Source organism: Thunnus albacares, chromosome 15 (genome assembly GCF_914725855.1).
Source record: "Thunnus albacares chromosome 15, fThuAlb1.1, whole genome shotgun sequence".
Taxonomy (NCBI): domain Eukaryota; kingdom Metazoa; phylum Chordata; class Actinopteri; order Scombriformes; family Scombridae; genus Thunnus; species Thunnus albacares.
Genome location: NC_058120.1, coordinates 18,202,015 through 18,224,631, shown reverse-complemented (window position 1 = coordinate 18,224,631; position 22,617 = coordinate 18,202,015). Strand labels below are relative to the sequence as shown.

General features: G+C 41.9%; 1 protein-coding gene across 1 annotated transcript in view; it reads right to left on the bottom strand.

The window, feature by feature from the left end:
- Nucleotides 1–22,617, bottom strand: part of dph6 (diphthamine biosynthesis 6) — a 59,985-nt gene that overhangs the window by 22,629 nt on the left and 14,739 nt on the right. The window contains exons 4-12 of the mRNA XM_044375759.1: nt 19,722–19,795; nt 18,659–18,777; nt 10,721–10,782; nt 10,289–10,383; nt 10,054–10,147; nt 7,986–8,136; nt 7,405–7,530; nt 5,682–5,811; nt 5,362–5,536 (exon numbers count right to left, since the gene is read on the bottom strand). Of these exons, the coding sequence (XP_044231694.1) occupies nt 5,362–5,536; nt 5,682–5,811; nt 7,405–7,530; nt 7,986–8,136; nt 10,054–10,147; nt 10,289–10,383; nt 10,721–10,782; nt 18,659–18,777; nt 19,722–19,795 (1,026 nt within the window). The remainder of the gene's footprint in view (nt 1–5,361; nt 5,537–5,681; nt 5,812–7,404; nt 7,531–7,985; nt 8,137–10,053; nt 10,148–10,288; nt 10,384–10,720; nt 10,783–18,658; nt 18,778–19,721; nt 19,796–22,617) is intronic.

Genomic DNA, 22,617 nt, shown 5'->3' with positions numbered 1-22,617 from the left:
GGAACAACATAGTTTTTTAAGTAGCTTTCAATCTCCCGACTGCTCAAACCACTGAGCCTTCAAGACCTAATTTTTCATCGACTCAATTACTCGACAACTGTTCCCCTCCTGGCCCCACCCCTTCCTCCCTGCCTCATCTCACCCCTCCTCCTTGGTTGGAGGTGATCATTTGTTCTTTTATTGAAGTTGATAACATCCCTTGCATTGTCTGAGTGTGCACGCCAGAGAGCCGCCCCTACTGTTCTAGCCTCCAGCGTTTCGTATTATTGGTGCATTATTTCACGCATGCCCTCCTCTTTTATCAAGCGCTTTTGAAGTAATATTAATAGACTAGAAAATTGAGACATTTATGAAGTATGGGCCGTGTTTATGAAAAAATCCATAAAGTATGACAGGGGAGAGGTGAGATAAAAGCAAGGTTTTAATAGATTATGGCAAACAGGGGAAAGGCGTCAGATGCTGACAGGCACCTCCTCCGAGATCCCTCATATTTTATGGGATTAATTTTGTTGTATTAGAAATGAAGTTAAACGTCCTAATTAATCTGTTCGTGCTGCATGAATACCTCCCCAAACGCAGATGCACGCACACACTGTTTTTGGCTAATTACTCTTCTGTGGTAATTGAGGTAGATGTAGTCTCTAGATGTAGGCTGAGGAAGATTTTTGGGGAGGTGGGGGTGATGTTTGATGAGCTGGGGGGTGAGGGGGGTTGTTGAATTGTGCATGTTGGCTCTTTTACAGTAGTGAAACATTCTGGGTGAGAACAACAAACCATAAAACTAAAGCACTTAGCCTAATTTCTGCTATTCATCACTAAAATTTTTTGCTTTCTCACTCACCACACTCACTCCTATTTAGCCGTCAACCCTTTGATTATTCACCATCAAGAGCTGTACTGGCGGGGCTGCTATCTTCATAAACTCATCATATACCATTTGTTCTCCTATGACATTTCCTAATAAAAAACACTGTAATATATGTGTATGTTACTTTTTAAAACACAGATGGAAAATACCTTAAAACATGCATATTATGTGGGGTGCTCTTGTAAGTCAGTGGTCTAAGATGCATACCGTGCAACCACAACATCCATGTTTCAATTTAGTTTGGGGATCTTTATTACATGTCATCCCCGTCTCCCTCATCTTATGTTTCCTGTCACTCTCAACTGTTAATTATCTTAAAAAACATTACAAATATTGTTTGATAATTTACTGTCTAAAATTTTTTTGTTTGGAATAAACCAAATGAAAATGCGGCTTCAAACACACACAGAAAACTTTTTCCTGTGATCTTCTTTTAGTCATTCTCGTGTCCTTGCTCTGGCTCTATATGGGTGGCCCAACCTCACTATGACTCAGCGTGACCTCTGAACCCCTCATCAAGAGGGTCAGAAAAAGTTCAGATCATTGTTTTTAGACATTTAGACTCCTGTAGGAAGATTATTCAAATGCTACCATGCGCCCCAGTACACTCCTCCCTTTGACACTAATTGGCAACGTCAGATCCACTTTCCTGCTGATGCCTCACAGTCCACTTTGACAATTTTCAAAATCCAATGCAAATCCTATCGCAGGCTTGTGCACGACAGTCTTCCACAATATTGACTGTCACTCACAATTAGGGCAATGGGAAAGGGGTTAGTGTTCACAAGCAACCTGAGGCTAGCGTAGTCAGCTCCCCAAACACGCCCCGCAGAATGTGATCAGTGAGTATAATTTCCCAGCAAATATCCCAGGGGTGAGCCACTTACCTTAACAGGAAAGAGGAGATGTTTAACAACCATTCAACTGATAGTCTCTCTATTCAGACCTGGTTTGGCTATTGTGTTTGCCTCTGTAAATGTGACTCCAAAGGGAATGTGACAGAACAGGCAGCATTAATTTAAATATATGTGGAAAAATCCAGCAGTTTTAGACTCCTGTTGTTAACTCTGACTTCAGTAAATGATAGGTCAATTTTTTCCATCTGGCAACTCATAAGCTTAATCGTCTGTTATTAGTACAAATGGATTTCTGTAGAAAAATGTGGATCATTGCTGGCTAAAGAACACATGATCTTTTTTTTTTGCTGCTATTATGTTAATGCAATAGAATTGTTTAAAAGCTCCTTCTAAGAAACAACTGACAGAAAACACAGTAATAACTTTTATTTCTTTTAAAAGCATGCCATTACTCGGCTTTTGTTGTAATGAGAGAATTTGTTTTGATATTTTGCAACAAAAAAAAAAGATGTCTGAGAGCATCTTTTATTTGTTTCAATGATAATAAAACAGCAAAACTTCTTATATCTTAATTAGATTATGCAAATTGTGTCTAAAACAAATGACAGCTAAATTTGCATTTGATCTCTGATAAATAAGACGGAAAAACAAAACAATTAGTGGCAACAAGTTTGATACTACCACACCCACGAATGATATATGGGGAATGCAACCTCCAAACACATGTCAATCAGGTGCGGGACTAATATGCAATAACGTAAAAACAAAGCATAAATTAAATCAATTTAGTCTTTGTAGCTTGCGGCTTTTACTTATACTGCTGCAATATCATACATTAACATACAATACACCAAGAGGCCCCCAGCTTTGACATCATAAAGGTTAACTAATTCTTCAAATCAAGTTAGATCTGAATCTGTCAGCTTGCTAGGCCAAGCCGACATTCAGTCAGCTTGCCATTCCCGAGAGCTGAAGCTGAGACATGACAAGCCAGGCAGACAGATGAATAGATGGATGGAGTTTGAAGGTCCAGCATCCATCACCTGCCAATCTCTGATACCGTCCCTCTCTACCTCCACCAGTACAAACCCTCATTGTGGAGACCTACTGTAGTCAAATCCTGCAGGGCCAGAGTGCCATGTCCTGTCAGAAGCCATGTGCTGTCTCTCAAAACACTGGTCACTTGTCAAAAGAATACATTGTTCCCAATAGAGCTGGACAATGGTCAGTTTATAACCCTACTTAACCACACATTTAAATGGTTAGCGTCACTAGGTTTTGTCAGAGTAACAAATTATAAAGTAAATAATTTACCGGAATAATTCATCAAAGGCTACTCTCATTTGCCATCTCCTCCAATCACACAAATCTCCTCAGCTGAACAAAACTGATTACATACTCTGGACATAATTAAGATCACAAATTCATCCTTTAATCATTTCAAGTTCATCAACCCCTTTCAACCCCTTTGTATAACCAGATCCTTCTTTTAATTTCTAATTCTTTTCCACAGACAGCGAACGTGGAGGCCTCCTGGTTATTTGGTCTCAGAGAGCAGCTATTCTGTCTCTGCTGTTGCCAGAACCCTGTCGCCATGGTGTCACACAGCAACAGTCACCAAGGAAAATTGTCATTAAGATGGAGTCAACGTGGTACTGGTGAAAGGAGGGGTGGCACTGCGTGCTTGCTCACAGCGAGGGGGTAATTGTATCAATATGTAAAAATCTCTAGCTGTACTGAAGAGTTGTTAATACATTTTTGATCAAATTAAGTCATTGTAGCGTGGAGGAGGAGCAGACACACTGAGAGACGACGCAGGGGTCGTATGAAGCGCTGCACGCAGCTTTGAGCAAGCAAACTCCTCTCATTGTTTTCTCAAATTGCTTTGGATATGAATGATCATTAGAGGAGTGAGAGATTAGACTGTTTTCCAGAGGCAATAGCACATGCCCACAGCTGACTTCAATTTCATGTCTCAATGAGACTCCATTGAGGAAATCAAACACTGCTGGCATGTTAAAAGCAAACCTGACTCTGTAGGTTACATCTCAGGAATCCAAACTGCTCAAGATCCTGTGAGCTTCGGTGACACACTGGTGAGATATGCCGTCAAGCTCTAAACGAATGGCTAATCCACACATGTTCTCACTCATAGGCGGATTTGGCTTGAGGATCAAGGACAGTGTGGAGGAGATGGACACTATCCTTGTTGACAGTACCTTGACAAGTGTAATCCCATATAATACACACTGGGTAAACAAAACACCAAGCCAACCGTGCAACCACGGCCCACACTTCCTCTGCTCTGCCTTTGAATTCAACATTCTTGCTGGGTTTTAAACAATATGAAAGAAGTTCGATTTGTAGCTTTACAAACAAGTGCAAAAATGAATACATACTAGGGTTGGGCCAATGGACGATGCCATCGACATCGCCAGTGGCTAACAGTCATCCACCTCTGAGCCTTCTTCTATCATAACATGGTGATTTAAACCCCCATTGGAATTACAAAAAGACAAAAAAAAAACCAGATTAGCGAAGTGGTACCTTTTTTAGCAAACAAGTTGGTCGCTGCCATAATGCATGGTGATTGCCACTGTCAAATATCTGCTCACATTTGCTGGGATGACAGCCATTTTTTGTTTGTTTGTTTGTTTATTTGTTTTTAATTCACTGGTATATTCTGTAGTTGCATCACTATGACTAGTATTTAAAATACTTTTTTAACATCATATGATCTATGATGTATGATCATACCTCCTTAATGAGGTAGCTTAAGCATAGGTTATAGGGAGGAAAAGTAAGGAAAGACAACGTGAGTAGGTGAGGATGGGCTGTAAATGGGCTCAAATTTGCAAAAAATAGAAATAGTAATTAATATCCAGCATAATACATATAAAGAGTATATGTATGTACTCAACAACAATATCATCGTCCATCACGATGTTTCACTGTGGACATTGTCATAGGCCAATTTGGTAGACATCGCCCAACCTTAATACATACTGCCCACTATAATGGGGGTGCATGTTTACATGTATACGTAAAAGTAGTAATGAGAACAAACTATCACGCATGCATCTATTAATAAACAGATACAACAGAGCCACACAGAAAAAGTAATGCACATAATCTGAGACACTTCAATTGCATTGTAAGAGTCAAGTACAACAAAGCATCATAAGAATCACCAGCGAGATTCATTATTCATTCATTCATTCATTCATTTACCGTTCATCAGATAAATCCTTGGTATTCCTCCATTAATCCAATACTTACCTTCTTAAAGTGATCATTTCAATTGCCAAACCAGTAATGTGGAAAACAGAAAAGACAACAGGATGTGCTGTTAAGGATATCCTTTGACAGGACAGTAGAGCTCAAATGAGTATTTGAATAATTAGTAAATCAACACAAAATTATTAGACTATTTTGATTAAATTGATCCATCATAAAGATACTCATAATTTTCCTTTTTCTAAACAATAGATTCATTGATAATGAAATTTATCGTTAGTTGCCTATGCATGAAAATTTAGGCTTTCTTAAGCAAATACATCCTTTATTGCTACCACCCAATTCTACCTCACCCACCACCAGCACCACCTCTCCCTGTTGTGGGCCTTGGAGCCTTACCCTGAAGGCCTGGCTGTAGGGCCCAATGTTGGCTGGGGCCCAGTGGGACAGGCTCTGGACATGCAGGGCCTCTCTCTGGTGGAAGCAGCCATTCTCCAGGGGCTCAGTCCAGTCATGGAGCAGACAGTCCATCTGCAGCAGCTGACCAGCAGGGAGAGGAGCCTGGACACACACCCTATAAAAGGAAAAAAGGGGAAATATGGAGTGAATGTTTGAATGGAGAATAGAACTAATACAGAAAAGCCAACGCTTTAGAGTTTAAACAATACGAAGATGTTCCCTTAGAAGAAAGAGGTTTGTATGTGTGTTTACACTTTTACCTGGCTGGAGGGTTTGTGCCAAAATGTTTTTTGTAGACTGTGTTGAGTGCACCAAAGTCTTCCATCTTCTTCACATACAGGTGGACGAGGATAATGTCCTTCATCTTCCAGCCTCTGCTGTCCAACTCACCTGGACACAAACAGCACTTTATAAATCACTCAACTGAAACATGCTGTCCTGTAAATTACCTATTAAATCACCTACCACCTCATCTTGGCTAAGCTAACTTATGCATATTTGGCAAATGATGTTATGCAAATTACCACATATAATTAAGCCTGCAGAGTAAGGAAAACAATATACTAAATGCAACCTGAATTTGGCATGTTCACACTCCCAAATGGTAGGTTTGAGACCAAAAAGAAGTGTTTCATTGGGTAATCTATAAACTTATCACAGTTTAGGCATTTTTTAATTCTTATTTTGAAGATACAGTATTCAAGTTTTATCTAATGTAACTGGCAGGGTTAGCATCGAACAAATACTCCATGAGTAACTGTTAAGTTTAAACTGTCAGGGTTAGAGCTGTGCTATATCTACCAATATAGCCAATCTGTTCAAACAGTCATTTGAACACTATCCCCCTTGTAGTTAAGAGGTGGATAGTTTGGAAGTTTTTGCCTGACATTGAAATCCACTGAAACTGCTTTAAAGTGGTAATGGTGTTTGTCCCCTTCTGTAAAATGCAGTCTGATGACAAAGTATGCGTGCACATCGCAGGCTTTGGATGCAAACGCAGGCACAAGGGCTCAAAGCACAGCCTTTCTCCCTACAATCATTTGAAAGAGCTTCAAGTTTGTTTTTCCTTTGCCAACACTAGCGTCTCAGACTACTTCGCCCTCATACAAAGAGGTTCTTCATTAAATATTAACTTGTTTAATATTGTCTCTGCACTGTGAAGGCTGTTCAGCCGAGCACCACGATAAACATTAAATATGCTTTTCATCTTTCGCTCCTCTTTCTCCATCAAAAAAGAGAAAGAGAGAAAAAAAAGAGACTGAGATACACTGTAAAAGCGTACACTTTTAAACTTCTGCAGGGCAAAAAAACGATAACCCACCCAACATGACTGCACTCTGTGTGGGTGTGTTTAAAAAGTGGCTTGGTTTGGGTTAATTTGAAGTGCTTGTCCTTGTTTGGTGGCCAGCTTGCTATTCCATTCTTGTGATGGACGGAGTCTCTGACACACAGGGCTTTTCCTGCTGGGTTGTCAAGCACTTTTGAATAAGGAACGACTTCTTAAGCTTTGCCACACCGCCTCATGTGTGTTCAGCTAACACAGCAAGGAGAAAGAAAGACACCCAGGGGACAAAGAAGTTTTCCCCATATGCTTCTTTCTTTTTTTACGGCTTAAGTAAGGAGTGTAGCATAGCAAGCCCTACAGAAATGCTTTTACTGAGCTGTTTAAATCACTCCTGGACAAAGGAATTATGTATCATCCCCCCCTTGATCATATCAAAGATCACATTTTTATTTGATCGAAGAGAACATGACTTATTAAAGGTTAGTTTACTTGTGTGTGTGTGTGTGTGTGTGTGTCGTTCTGTGGGCCTTTTGCTTCTGCGATTTCAGAGGCAAAAAAAAGAATTTTCTAGTAGACCCTTGTGTTTTTACTGAGCGCGGAGATATTTAAAAGCATGTCCACAGCTCTGATACCCCATGTTCAAAAATGTTCACTCTCTTGCTCAATACTTTCTCTCTCTTTCTTTCACTTTCCCTTACTTTGCAACTGTATGAAAGCTGCGGATGTCTGGCCCTGGATCCCGGATTCTTGGTTCTGAAGCCCGCTGATGCCAGAGATCCACTGATAGCCTCTAGTGCTTCTAAGTGAGCAGGATGGAGGGAGATCTGCAGGAAGAGATACAATACCATGAAGAGGAAGAGGGTTAACAGCTTTGGAATTGAACAACTAATTTGTACTGCTTGATCTAGACTTTTGGAAGGATGTCATTTTTTTTGTTTTTTTCTTAATTGATAATCAGGGCATATGCTGTATAAGAGGTAATCTTGAAAACATCATGTATACATGGTTTGTGTCAAAGAAGAAATGAATTCAGAGACTGTCACAAATACACTGCTGAAATGACAGCTCTTGTCAAACAATCACTCAGAAATACTAGCATCATGATGCTGGCCGCATGACACAGATTCAGGGAGCACACACCACACACAGATATCATCTGACACACCCACACATGCACACACGCACGCGCACACACACACACACACACAGACCACAGACATAAATACGTATTCGTGCATGCATGTCAGCGCACGCATGTCTCACAATAAATGAATCTCACCGTGGCCCCGCTGACAACTAAGGTCACAATCTGATGTAAATTCTTGGTGGTTGTCTTCAGCTTGATCAGCATATTCCACCTCCTCAGTCATCTTGTCAATGGCGCTCTGGCAAGGACAACTACCATGGGGCAAAGCTCTCGCCACCACATCCTGCAATAAAGCACCACAGGGAATACATCAGGCCAAACGCCCACCAAAGAGCGCAGAGCCTTTTGCAAAGACAGACAAAACGCTGTATAATTAGCCAACCTTTTCAATGCCCCACCGAGTGGGCTGTGTGTGTCAGTCTTTCACGACAAGGGCCCAGACACACATAACTTCAAGGTGAATGAATATGAAACAACATGCTAACATATTCGCGGTTCAGGCGAGTAGGGAGTGGTGTGTTCTGATACTGTAGATTCAATCATGCTGGCTGTCAGTCAAAACTCGTGACTGGATGTGTGAGACATGTTTTGGATTTCACCAGGTTTTTTTTCTTCTGTTTACTTATACTTCGCCTCTACACACACTACTTCTTTAAATAACAAATCATTACCATTCTCTAAGGCATATATATTACCTGCCAGTTCCTGCTGGGGCGTCACGCGTTTAAATACATATTTCATATTTCCTCAACGCCCCCCTCACCCTGCCCAACACTCATTCACCCCCCTCATCTGCTGTCAACTGCATTAGGCCATATGATAATCAAATTAATTATACTTCAGCCCCTCTCTCCTAGCCAGCATGAAAAATAGCTTGACTAGCATTAACGGAGGGCAAATGATGGTGGTCCATCCCCACCCCCTGAGCCCGGTGCAGTTTCCTCTAGTGCTGGTGTCACCGCAGATCTGTCACCCTGACGAGAAGAGTTTCAGAAGGCTGAACGAGGGCAGGTTCTCCCCTGGTTGCCCACCCCCCCCTCCACTCCACTCCCCTCCCATCGCAGGCCCTGGATCTCCCTGCTCTTCCCCCAGCAACCTAGGGGGGGCTAAAGGGGCTGTGGGAGCATGTGTGTGTGTGTGTGTTTGTGTGATGGGGGTGGGAGCAGCCATGTGGGTAGTGAAAAAATATATAGCTTTAGGGAGTGAGGCTGCAGGGTCACTGAGGTTGTGGGATGGGGGTATGTTTTCTGTCCATAACAGCCCCAGCCCCCACCCAACATGAAGATACACATACACGAGGCTACAAATAGGAACACACGCTCTCTTGCACACAAACAAACACAAACTCAAATGTACACATTATTGTGTGATGTGCAAAGAAAACACACGTGCAAATCCCATGATTTACCCCGGAGACCTGCACAGCTTCAGGCTAATAGCATCCCTCAGTGTAACCCTTCTACTCTTAATTCGCTGCCGCAAACACGACGACATTCAAGCAGCACCTCCTGTCGCCAGGCACATTCGTCAGCTAGTAGGTGTCTTATTAAACCTGACAATTTGAATGAGATTAATTAAAAACACACATAAATGAGGTCATTGTCTTCATCGCAGCTTTCTGACAATTATTTAAGGATCCTTAAGTTGTCAGTCTTCGCAGGGAAAGTAAAATGTTCCAAAGTGTCATCCTTCCAGTCTGTCGAAGCCCCATTGAGCTCCTTCTGATATACCAAAAGCCAATCCCTACTGCTTCCCCGCAACCCCCGCCTGTGTCCGCTTAGCCAGCTACCTGAATGCAAAGCGCCTTAATGTGAGCGGACATGTTTATTAAGCTGGGCCTAGTTTCAGGCTGCAGTGAATATTGCAGACGTCAAAGTAGGCCATGTGGGGCTAGAGGAGAGAGAGCGAGGGATGAAGGGAGAGACCGAGAGCAAGAGTATGCGAGAGAGAGAGGCCCTCTGGAGGTTGATCTGAACCCTGCCCTACAGTGCCGTGTTTCTCTTCTCCTCGACAAAGTTATCAGACACCAAAGGGTTTTGTTCTTGTATTTGTTTTGCCCTTGGAGTGGTTTTAAAGTAATCAACCACAAAGCGACTCAAACTTTTGTTGTAAAATGACTGATTCAGCATCGAACAGCATTGATCTTATTTGTGGAACAAGTTATAATATAATCATGGATTCTTTCAGAAGTTTGACTCACGCCGTCTTTGTTCTCGGCGTGCATCTCGGTGAAGCGCAGGTAGCCAACTGGAGCAAAGGCGTCTGCTGAGTGGATCACTGTCTCCGCCGCATCACTGCAACACACGCGAAAAAAAAAAACTTCCATTCATTGCGGGCAAAATAACATCACCTTCCAAACTTATTGCAGCCACATGTTGAAAAAGTATAACTGTGATCTAAGACAAATATTTGTGTGTTTGTCATGCTTTACTCACATAACAATCTTCTTTTTGAAGAGGGGGCAATCAAGGGTAAAGGTTTCGTATTCACCTCCTTCTCCACAAATATGGACGCCATACTTCTGGGAGAGCTAAACATCAAAAACAAAACAGCTACTTTTTTAAAAATTCTGTAAACACAATTTATTGTGTAAATTTCACAAAATTTTACCTAAACTTTCAATTTATAGTCCACAAACACAGTACAAGTGAGTCAAAAGTTAAACATTAGAACATTAGACGAGCTTTATATTATGTGAGTATTACGTGAGAAAAATATCAAAACCAATGACAAAACAGCACTAATTGTCTGTAAATGTATTTGCACTTGACATGAACATCAGGTAACCTGACTGTGAGCAGATGATGTAGACAAAGAATACATGCGAGAGTTTAATTGGGGTAGCATAGTATCTACCAGTCTATGACCTGTTTCAGATAGGGCTCCATGTCACCCAGAGGTCTTCCTAAGTGCTTCTCTGGATCCAGGCCTGGCACCCACGTGGGAAACACACACACAAAGACAGAAATACACACATAAACACCATTGCATACAGACACACGTACGGAGAGAGAGAGAGAGAGAGGTCTGATCAGGAACAGAGAACAGTGATTGAAGATGACAGGCAGGGAGGTTTACAGGCAGTCACACAAACACACATGTAAACCTGCACCCTGGATCTATTTGTTTGACTTTGCAAGTAGTGTACACAGATCTCTCCGGGTAAGGGCAACAGTTTTCAATTGCTGGCCGCAGACCCCCCGCGCCCCCTTGCCCGCCACCCCCTCATCTAGTTCCCTTTGAGAACATAAACTCTGGAAAGAGATCTTGTTTATTTGCCTTTTCCCTCCCCTTCCCCTGAAATGGTGCATGGAAGTGACTCACAGACATGGGAGAGAAAAGAAGGAGGGGAAGAGAAGGGTGGAGGAGAGTTTGCATGCATACCCAGTGGTGCCACACTCCTAAAATACAAGCTCACTCAGAAAAAAAACAATTAAAACCAACCAACCAAGTAGACTTCCAGAAAGAAATAAAAACAGCCGTTTGCCATATCCTCCTGCCCTTTTAATAAGATATCCCAATTTAGACTATAGCTTAGCACTTTGATCAGACTTATTTAGGGATTATGTACATATTAGCAGGAAGTAAAGGGTGTACTTAAATAGTGAACACCTTGCTCAGCTTGTTGAGCGTTGAAGGGTTTTGCTCCCTATGACACTAAATCCTGATTTTGTCTTCCAGGCGCCTGTTCCTGATGGCACCATGCTGAACTCTGTCTCACCCTGTAAACAACTCCTTTAACAAAGAAAGTGCAGGCATGCAGCCTATGTTTTCCTACTGTGCATTGCCAAAACAAATGCCCTGAGTACCAGGTGCTTTCTACAAAGAATACAACGATAAAAACATAACAGCACATGAGTGTAAAATGCTAAATTTTAAAAAATTCTGAACCATGTAGTTACATATTCAAGCTGCCATGTTTATCATAAAACACCTGAGTGTTATCTAAAAAATATGAGAGCAAATTCCTGGAACTGAACAAGCACGTCTACTGGTAGTAGCTTGCTTTACTCTTCCACCAATCTCTCCCCTTAGCCACAAGGCTAGTCGGGATTTCCTGCACAGGGCTCCCACCGCTGACATCACATGTAAACATGGAAGCGGCCGGGCAGTAATGGCGGTGGCTTTCAGTGGGTTCGGGAGGGGCGACATAGGGGGAATCGGAGGGTCTATCACAGGCCGGGACAGAGTTATTTATGGTTAATGCAATATGAGTGGCGCTGCTCACTTGTGCATTCCCCTCTTGGGACATGCGCAGTAAGGAATGGCAGTGACTGTGACATGAATAGCCTATTGGCTGCTAATAGGGAGCATGGGAGATCTGCCTGTGATGTGGAGGCCGCGGAAGAGCAGGCCTCACCAACTTTTTTTTTTCCAATTTTAACAGCAGGAGCAGAAATTGGATTTATCAAAATGCTGAAACCTTCTGGAAACATTCTGCTGAAACAGGTAGACAGATTATTTGCCTCAAACAGATAGACCACACAGAATAAGTTATGCTGCTCTGGCATCATGTTGGCTAAAATTCTGGTGACATTCTTATGTAAACAAACACATTGGGCAATATCGAGGTTAGCAAAAATGATCGAGATCATGTCTATATATCATCAGATAAGTCGATAACGTAATTATCATGACTAGCCTAGTTGTGAAACTGAAATGAAAAAAATTGCTGAATTGTCCCTAATAATTTGTCAGAAACCCTAATATTCATCCTCTATCTGAGGCATCACTTGGTACTGTTCATCGGCACGTTCATGTGTTTAATTAAAGGAACAAAGTTAATCATAATGTGCGAATCTCTCCTCTCTCATGGCCTGACAACCTCAAAGGTTAATGTGTCATCCGTGGCCCCCATGGGGAGCAATGGATGAGAGACAAGAGGGGAGAGGAGACATGGGGGAAAGACGTCGCATCCCATCCTGGGTGTAGAATGTGTTGTCATGGTTGCTTAGCGACGGGGGGTTCACGGGGGGTTATGCTTCCGCCCACACAAAACAGGAAGTCGGAAGTTCAACAGAGTGCCAGGTGGATTTATTATACTTCTACGCTGGGTTCATCTTAATCCCAGCTGTCTCTCTCTCCTCCGGGCCCCAGTGGTCCAGCACTACAGGGGGAAGAGAAGGAGGGCCACAGTGGTGGGAGGGAGAGAATGAGAGTAGAGAGAGTGTGGAGGGAGAGAATGAGCAGACCCTTATTCTCTTCCCAGGGGATCTATGGTCTTAATTAGTGTGAGAATATCTAATCTCAACATCCTCTCATCTTAACCCTGCCACAAAGGTAATAAGGAGAGTGAAAAAAAGCATTAAAATTCAATCCCATTTAAATATCCTCTTTAATTAGTCATGCCTTTTAACAAATTTTAATAATTGGCTCCAAATTGCTAAGGGGATGCCGCCTTTTTTAATATGTTCATTAACTTCCCTTCTCTTAAATAATATATGACACATGATTTGATATTTACAAGGAGGGAAGAGGAGGACTGAAATTGAGGAAGACAGGGGTGAGTGATAAAATGATAGAAAGATAGCATTAATGTGAGGGTATTTCTCCCAAGACCACTTAGCACTTGTATGAGTGTTTTCTTAATTGATGTTCCTGACTGACTTAAGGTTACTGAAACCGTTTAGATATGAAGATGGGTGGAATGGGCTTGCGCTTGTACAATACGCGCTTTAAGTATAAGTCTTTGAGTAGCCACCAGTGTGAGCCTTCAGCGATCTAACACCACTCATTTACATGATCTTCACATCTCTGTCTCCTCTGAACCTGTTTTACAACTTGACCTAAACCCAATTACCTAACCTCATTATGCCACATTAAACCCAAATAAGCCCACTAGAAGCTGCCATTAGTCTGCCGCCAGAGACAGCAAGACCGCACTTTGGAGAGAGAGGAGCTTCCCTAAGAGAGACTGAGAGGAATGGCTCTCCTTTAAAAGGGCTTTTTACCTCATATTATCCTATAAAACTCCAATTAAATTCAGTGAACTTTAAAACCAGGGAGTCCAGTAATGAGAGAGAGCATTTTTAAAAAACCTTGTCGACATTTAGGAGGTTTGAAATTAGCAAGGAATAAAAAGTTTACCGGGAAACCGAGAGCCATTTAGAGTAGCAAGTGAGTTTTTTTCTTTTGTGAAAAAACAGTAAAAAAACAACAAAAAAAGTACTGTATGTAGGATATTACAAGACAAAATACAAGTTAACCATATAGCAGAAAGCTTACAATAACAGGAGAAATCTGGAAAACTCTTTCTGCATAAATATCCACTTTTTAAAGTCAATTCTTGGACCAAAAGGCACAGCTCTCAGTTAAAAAAACATGTTCTCCTTCTGAACTCTACAGAAAATGCTGGTCTCTCTTCAACGCTTAGAGTAGTCAATGGCAATTATTTCCAGAGCACACTTTTCTACTAATTCTTTTTAACGATCATGATTGGCCTTTGCCCACCTTGAAGAGGTTGATTCATGTAAACCCACAGCAGTGAGTTACGTATTTAATTGGAACTGCTTGTGATTTTGCTTACTGAGCCTAATGCTAAATTAAAAGCCTGAAGATTCTAGATACTGTCTGAGCTGAGCTGAGCGCAGTATCGCAGACATCCGCGGGTTGTCTTAAGATCTGGCATGCCAGCTGACAGCTCAGCTTTAATCCCTGCCTTCAGAGAGAAAAGGCAGAGAAAATTGGATTCATGATGTGTAACATTTTAGCCTTTAAATGGATGAAATAAGCATCTCCTCCCTAGTAAGTGAGCTGCATCAGCCGTTAAACAACACTCTCAAAGACCCCTGCCAAAACAATAGCTGTTCACTATCACCTAATCTTCGCAAGAGAGAGCGAGAGAAATACAGAACGGAAGGGAAAAAAGAAGAGGAGGGAAGCGGCACCGCACGAAGGATGATAAGATTAAGGTTATATGTGAAATTTGTCAGGCTCTTATCTGAAATTCAATGTCAGTGAACAGAATAATAGGCAGCATGAATTGTGTAGCAATCGCATCAAGATTAAATCTTTTCAGTTCAACAAATCAAAAAGGAGAAACTGAAGGTACTTACAACCACATTAAACTGGACAAAATTAACCTGGAGAAATTAATAAATCAATTTTTCAGACTTATGTCTAATGTGTACTTTATTATGAGTTTTTTCAGGTGGTTTAAAAAAAGAACATATGCTGCCCATCATACTTAAACAGTTAAGGCCTCAGCTGAACCTTGAACCCTATACTAACTGTTCCAAGATATCAATGTGACCGAATTGAACTGGCAAGAAAAGGCCAAGGTCAGTGCCCAACAGGACAGGCAGGTAAAATGATTGTCTGGTCAGTTAATCTGTTATAACTTTGTGTTCTTTTTTCTTATTGTGGGTTAGTCACTTTTGAGTAAACTGGATGTTATTAATTTTCACCAAAATTGGGGTATGAGCAATGAGCGGCAACCTCATGGCCAAGGAGTTTAAGATGTTGACCGTTTAACGGCAACCTTTGTTGCATGTCAACATCCATCTCTCTGTCACCTCTCTACTGTTACCTAATAAAGGCAAACCAAACTGACCTAACTGCTAATTTTAATTGTCTTCTATAAGCTTCTCATATCTTATGAACTATATAATTACTCTAACTGCTTTACAGCCTCCTTAAACGTGCATGTGGAGCCTCAGTGCTTCACTGTGGTACAGAATAAGTCAACAACCGATAACATGAATTGATTGACTGCAATGACTAAAAGTTAATTTGGCCTGGGTGGGAAGACAGCCCACTTAATTCCAGGAGAAAATTGCCTCTTGTCTTTTTGCAGTGTTTGAATCCTGTATCTGTACCTATAATCATGTTACAATCGTGTAAGAATATCTCCTGCCTGGTATTGTTTCTTTAAGAACATTTATCACATTTATTGCCTGGGCACTATAGCTCTAACACTTGTAATCCCAAATACAGGATTGTAGTTGAAAATACTTATAATATTGTAATTTTATATTCTTTTTAAATTGAAAGAAAAAAAAAGCTGTTTGAACTGCTGAGCCACCACCTTCCACTTTGAAACAATGTTCAGTAAATTTTCTTTAATGTCTTTGAACATTAATTGTACTTTAAGTATACATTAAATTATATTCAACGTCCTTAAGTGGGTTCGGTGATCAGTGAAAGCAAATTTGTGACATAAATTCTCTTCTTCAAAGCACAAAGGCTACGTTCGTGTGAAGGGTAAAAGATCATGCGGTGATAAAAGGTTTTCCAGTGGATAGACCTTGATTTCACACATGCCAATTATCTCTGGAGCTGAGGACCAATTAACTGCTGAACCTGTGCCCTCACACACACCTGCACTAATCAATCAATTAACTAATTACATGAATATTTAATACTGGCTTTTGAAATTGCCAATTACCACGGTTAGCTCAAGCGATATTGCATTATAAAAGAGACAGTTTCCCAACAAAAATGTGCATTTCCTTTGGAGAGAAATACTTTTTTTTCTAATTAGAAGCATCTTCTGACATTCATAGGCTTAGATTCAGATAGTTAAATTTATTTCACTACATGCAATCTGGCATCTTCAAAGACTAAAATCTTCTTTCTCTCTTTTGTGGTTTTAGGCTGCCATCGGCACGCAAATGAACACTTCTAGAAAATTCACTTAGAGGATCATCCTGCATTTGGACAGCTGTCTTTTCACTACAGGGATTTGTCATCAAGGAATATCCTCTCTTAAGAGAGAATTTTTTTTTTCTTTATCCATTCACTGCTAATTTCCACCTGTCTTTCTGAGTAGCTAACGAAGGAATATTAATCTTGAATGACTTCCCACTAATAAGAGCCCACCAGAACCCATTTCATACCACCATAGAATATTATAAGCTGTTTTGGCTGTCATTTCAGAGGAAGACTTAACCTTTGCCCTGTAAGAGTTGTTTTTTTTTCTCCTCATGAGGTCTGCACAAGTAAATCCCTCCAAATCTCTTTCTCTTACTCACATACACACACACACACACACACACACGCAAACACCAAAGGCCACCAGGTACGCCCTTCTGTCACCCAATCTCCCCTAAACATCACACCTCACTGCTCAGACCTGCTCCCTCCAAAGCTGCAATTATAAAAGTACTGCCTAAAATGCCTTGGGCGCTTGCACCCCTATTCAATTCTCTCCTTTCTAATTACCACTGCCTCGGGACAGGTGAGGAGTCAGGGGTGATAAGATCTTTCCTTTTTACCTGTAGCCAAAACACACATGCGCACATGTTCACACAAACACCTACATATAGTGGGAGGCCAAGATACACACTCAAAGACACCCGAGGTGATTTTCCTTTCTAATTACAATCTTCCAAGAAATGTTGAGAATTTGCTTTTAGACAAAGTTGTGTTTAGGGTAGAAAGCTTGGCGGAGGCAGCTGGGTTACAAGGTGACTGAGGTCTTTAAGGTGTGGCCTTTTCTCGACATGTGTATTATTCCAGGAGGGTAATTTGGCATTATAATTGATCAATTAATATTAAATGCAGACTTAGGTCTTATCTTGTTACAAGTGTAACAGGAGGAAAAATGAATTTTGACTTGTAAACAATAATTATAATCCCAGACGATCCCACACAAAAAAAGAATTGTGAAAACATGGATTCTGACATCATCTCTCCTCTGATGGGCATCTGACAGGTTATATTATTTATTACAAAAAAGTCCTTTATCATGAAAGCATTAAAAATGAGGAATGGGTCCGGCAAATAAAGTACTAAAGATAAATGGCTTGACAAATGCATTCCATGAGAGGTTATTTGAGCAGTGTTGAAAGATATGCAAAATATCTTGAACGCCCCGCTCAGCTCTGCGGGTCATCAGTCAGCTGTGGACCCCTTTTTCGACTGATTGCTACCAAAGGTGACAACAGGCACTTAACAGCACGTAAACAGTGTCTACCTGATGATCTATCGCTGCGAGTAGTCTGAGAGTAAAAAGAACCATTTGTAGCCGTAATTATCATTTATCACTGAGACCGTCAAAAGGGATCCGGCTGCACTGTCAAGTAGATACAGGTAGGGATCTTAACATCATGTACCCAAGAAAAGAAAAAGAAGAGTTTTTTTTTTTTTTACACTGTTATTCAGTAATCTGATCTTCCTGTCCTCGGGCTCCAAAACAGGCAGGTAGAGAGCAGGTGACACCACATTAACCCCCCTCCCTCAGTGCTGTTGCAGTTGAGAAACGTAAATGAGAGATACCTGATTTTCATCTTCGCTTCACGGACCATGTGTTCTGAGCTATGCATAAGCAGAGAATGCGGTGTTTCCCAGACACAATGGGGACATGCGTCACTTATTGACAGGTTGCATTAATGTGCGGGGCAATCACCTGTGATTATTTCTCAACTGCCAACCCCCCCCCCCCCCCTTCCCCACTCCTCCTCCTCCACCCACCCTCCCAATACCACTGCACACTTCTCACACCTCCTCCCTCTGTGCGTCTTATCTTTTCATATTGTTCTCTGCTTCAATACCTTTGCCGCTGGCACAAGTCTCAACACTGCTGCTAAGCCACAGATTAATGATTAGGGCATTACTCTGCTTGTCTCTCTTTTTCTCTCTGGTTACACCTCCCTTTCTCCTCCTCCTTTCCCTCACTTATCCAAATTCTGCCCCTTCGATTCCCATGCCAAACACTACTTAACCAACCTCCAGAGAGAGTAAAAAGTAAAAATAAAGTAAAAGAAAAAGGGTGGCTAAATTAATGACCAGAAGGAAAGAGAAGAAGGGGATATCAGACTGCTCACCAGCTGCCAGAGACACAAAAGAGTGAGACACAAACTCACCGAAGGCGGCAACTTTGATGAGAATAGCATGGAGGTCAGATGATATCATCTTGGAGAGCAGGGACTCCTGGTCTCGGCGCCACAGGTAGGCCAGGGGCTGCAAACCTAGCCGCAAACATCTGGGGAACAGGTGAAAGAGAAGAGGGAGAATAGTATGTTGTAGAAAAGGAAGGAGATGCAAAGAGGTTAATATTGAATATTTGCCAACTTCAGAACAACTTCAAAGCCAACTGGGCTGGGCACCTCTCCATTTGCGGGAAGGCTGCCACCCTGATAGGCCCACAGCACATGCTTCCACCTGCCACCGCTGCCAGAGGCTTTATTTAAGAGGAAAACAAACTCAAAAATACCATCTAAGCTGTGGCTTGTCTGTAGCATAAACTCACATAAAACACACATCCACAGTAGGTAACTGAGGTCAAAACGTCTGCACATAAATGCCTATTGCTCAAGAAATGCCTAAAATGTTTACGTGTAACTACCTAGTGTGTATAAGAGGAAACAATAGTTGACTGACAGAAGGATTTGTTAATAAGAAGAAACCTTTGTGTTGCAATGTGTCCAGTCTGTGTAAGTTTAGAACAAAAAGAGAACAAAGAAAGAGTACGGAAGACAGAGAAAAAACAAAGAGAGAGGGAATAAAACAAGAACAAGACATATGGGTATCTGTCTCATAAGTAAACCATCTCATGTTCCTGTGAATAGGACTGTTGTGTTGCACCTCTAATGGGAAAGTGCATTTTATAATATTAACAAAATCAGTTTCATTCCTTTTCTTCAAATAAAAAATATAAAAAAAAACTGAGCCACACCATAAAATCAAAGCTAGTCTAAATAAAGTGGCATAAACAAAACTTTGTGTGTATATATGTATGTGTATGTGTTTAAACAAAACTCAGTCCAAGTTTGGAACACACAGTGAGGTAAAGACTACAGAGTACTCTTTTCCTTCAGTGGACCACAGAGTGTGCGTCATTCAAGCTCAGAGGCCTAAAATGCAGCGGGTGTATGCGCGCTTCAGTTAGAAAATGTGTTCTGGAGCGTGCGTGTGCGTTTGACTTACACATTTTCCACCCGGACCCTCTGGTAATCGGAGAGAATGGCCCCCACAGACACCGCCTCGACACCCTCCTTTTCCTGTGTGGAGGAAAAGATGGAGGAAACTTAACCACAAAGCTTTTTTGCCTTTTCTGTTATACAGTATATAACGGTAATATGATGTCACTGTCCCATGGGGCCAAATACTCCTTGCTCAACCTACAATGCTATTCCAAAGTGTTATCTGAACAAAACCACACAAACACATGTAAGCGTACATACACACACACACACACACACACAGACCAAAACAGACAATGAAAACAGATTCCTGACGGCTCTTTCCTTTCATTGGACCGCAATCCTGTGGGGATGTTTACACTCTGGTCATATCAAGGCCTTTGTGGTCCAGCCCATATCCCCTGGAGGTTTGTGTACACGGCTCTGTGAGCGAACATGTGTGTTTATGTGTACATGTGAGTGTGTAACTGGAGGCACTGGCACCGCTGAATGCAGTTCCTGGACCTTATCAGCAGTCTTGTGTGAACGTGGAGATGAGTTTGTCTGGCCAAGGCTTCCATCCTTTACCCACGATGGAAGATGGAACGGCGGTGACAACTTGAAGCATCAGCGGAGCATTGTGTCTGTGAGTGGCATGTATCTTTAATATTGCTGAGGGCTAATCTAATTGCTTTTCATATCATATTCATATTTCAGAAACAGTGAGACAACTATGCACTCCAGAGATACTGACACAGCCTTGAGATGTGCTCAATCTCTCTCTCTCTCAAACGCGAGCTTGATCCGGAGTGACACACACAAACAAACAAACACACGCGACGTGCGAGGAAACGGCGCATGTGTACACACAAATACATACAAAGTCATACATGCACAGCCCCCCCCCCCTTCGCCACCTCAATGCCCCTCCCCTACAGACACACACCTGCAGATTCATTAGAACATTACATGGGCTGTAATTAGAATGAGAGGCAAGGGTAGAATCAGTGGAGGGATGCACAAGTCCCCAGTAAATTACCTTGTAGCCATTATCAATTTCCCTGGCTACTGGTCCTTAAGATAACCCCCCACCCCTCCTTCTCCCTGTGGTCCCTTCCTGCAATTTTTCTCTGCCTGATAAACATGCTGATTAAAGCGAACAGCGTGTAAACCTTTGATACTTTCCTAAATGAAATCCATGCCCTGCCTGGGGCCTGACGCTGTGTTGCGACGCTCTGTGCCTCTCTCTCTCTCTCTCTCTCACACACACACATACATACACACACACATACAGCTCCACATAGGCGTGCCAGCTAATCAGATAAAGGATGTGCTCTCTGAGTGTGTAGCTGCGTGCATGTGTGTGTGTGTGTGTGGTGTTTTCGGTGCAGTATAGGATGTGAGGTATAAAGGGGAAGCTCAGCACATACAGACAAACAGCTAGAATTTAACTCTTTGACCTGAAGTTAAAGATCTTAAGAACTTGGGATTCAGTAAGTTGTAATATCTCTCCAATGTGTCCGATGCTGGAATATACATTACAGTCAATTCCACTGCCCAGTGACAGTAATTAAGTCAGACTGATAACATTTCAGCCCAGCACAGAGCGAAGGGGGCTGCAGGCAGTGTCATGTAATTCTAGGTAAGCCCCAGGGCCAGCACTCTATTCTAATACAATGATAACCTTTTCCCTAAATACAACTGTCACTTCCTAAAGAGGCAAATTAGGAGGTAAAGAGTGGGATAAGGACAGACAGAGAGAGAAAGAGGAAGAGAGATAGGAATGAGAGCGTTGAAGGGGTGCGCTGCATCAACACCAATTTGGTCCTTTGGCTTTAAACTTGGCAGGACCAGACTTGGCCTGACAGAATAACACAGAATGAGAGCAACAGCAAACAACAGCCTCGTTTCTCTGTCTCTCGTTGCCTCTCTCTTTCTCTCTGAAGGAAGCGTGTTGTAGGTACTTGGGCCTTTGAGGCTTGACTCAGCCTCAGCCAATTAAAAGGCTTCTCTTTTCACTGGCTCTCATTACATTACATCATGCTGCCTTATAATACCCAAGCCCACTCACCACTAATGATAACAAGACAAATTTCTCACACATCTCCCTTGTTTTCAATGGCGACTCGAGCTACTAGACCTTTTGGCAAACAGTTTTGGAAAATGATTATTTTTGGATGCAGACATGTTTTTGTCGCTATTATAGCTATCACCAGGAGACAGGCAGGAATGAAGGGGCAGCTAATGCTGTTCTGGACGTGATTTTCGAATTCTACACATATTTTCTCATCCTCTGTGGGAAAGGTAGGATAAATTATTACAAAGAAAGGGTATATGTATGTATAAATCTGATTCGATGGATATTAAGGGAATTGTTCCATGTGTATTCATGATGCCATAAAAAATACAAACTTTGATTTTATGCTAGCTGAAAAATTTATCAAAATGGTTTATGGTGGAAATACCTGACAAAGCGACAAGGTAGCTCATGAAGCACAGTATAATAATAAATAATAATAAAATCTTTATGAGAGCTATCTGGCTAAACGATGTTTTGACTGCATTAGAGGTGGGATTCGGGTAAGAAGCTAACATAACGATAAATCAAGGTAGAGGTCATCAGGACTCCTGTGACCCACAAACCACTTTTCTTTCTTCATGACTGTTGGCACAAGATCCGAAGAAAGAGTTCCCTCCCTGCCCTAAGTCCCTGTCGCTTTTTCTTTTTTCAACATTTAATGACCCTAGTTCATTAAAGGAAGCTTCACCTGATCCAGAACCCAAGGCCCTGCATTAACTCCCGCCCAGAGCGGGACTAATTCTGGCGTGGCGTTGTGCAACAGTGCAACCCCCTAGCAGCCCCGTAAGAGGCAGACTAAACAAAGGCCTGGCCTGGCTTCCCTTGTCCTCTCCAGCAGGCA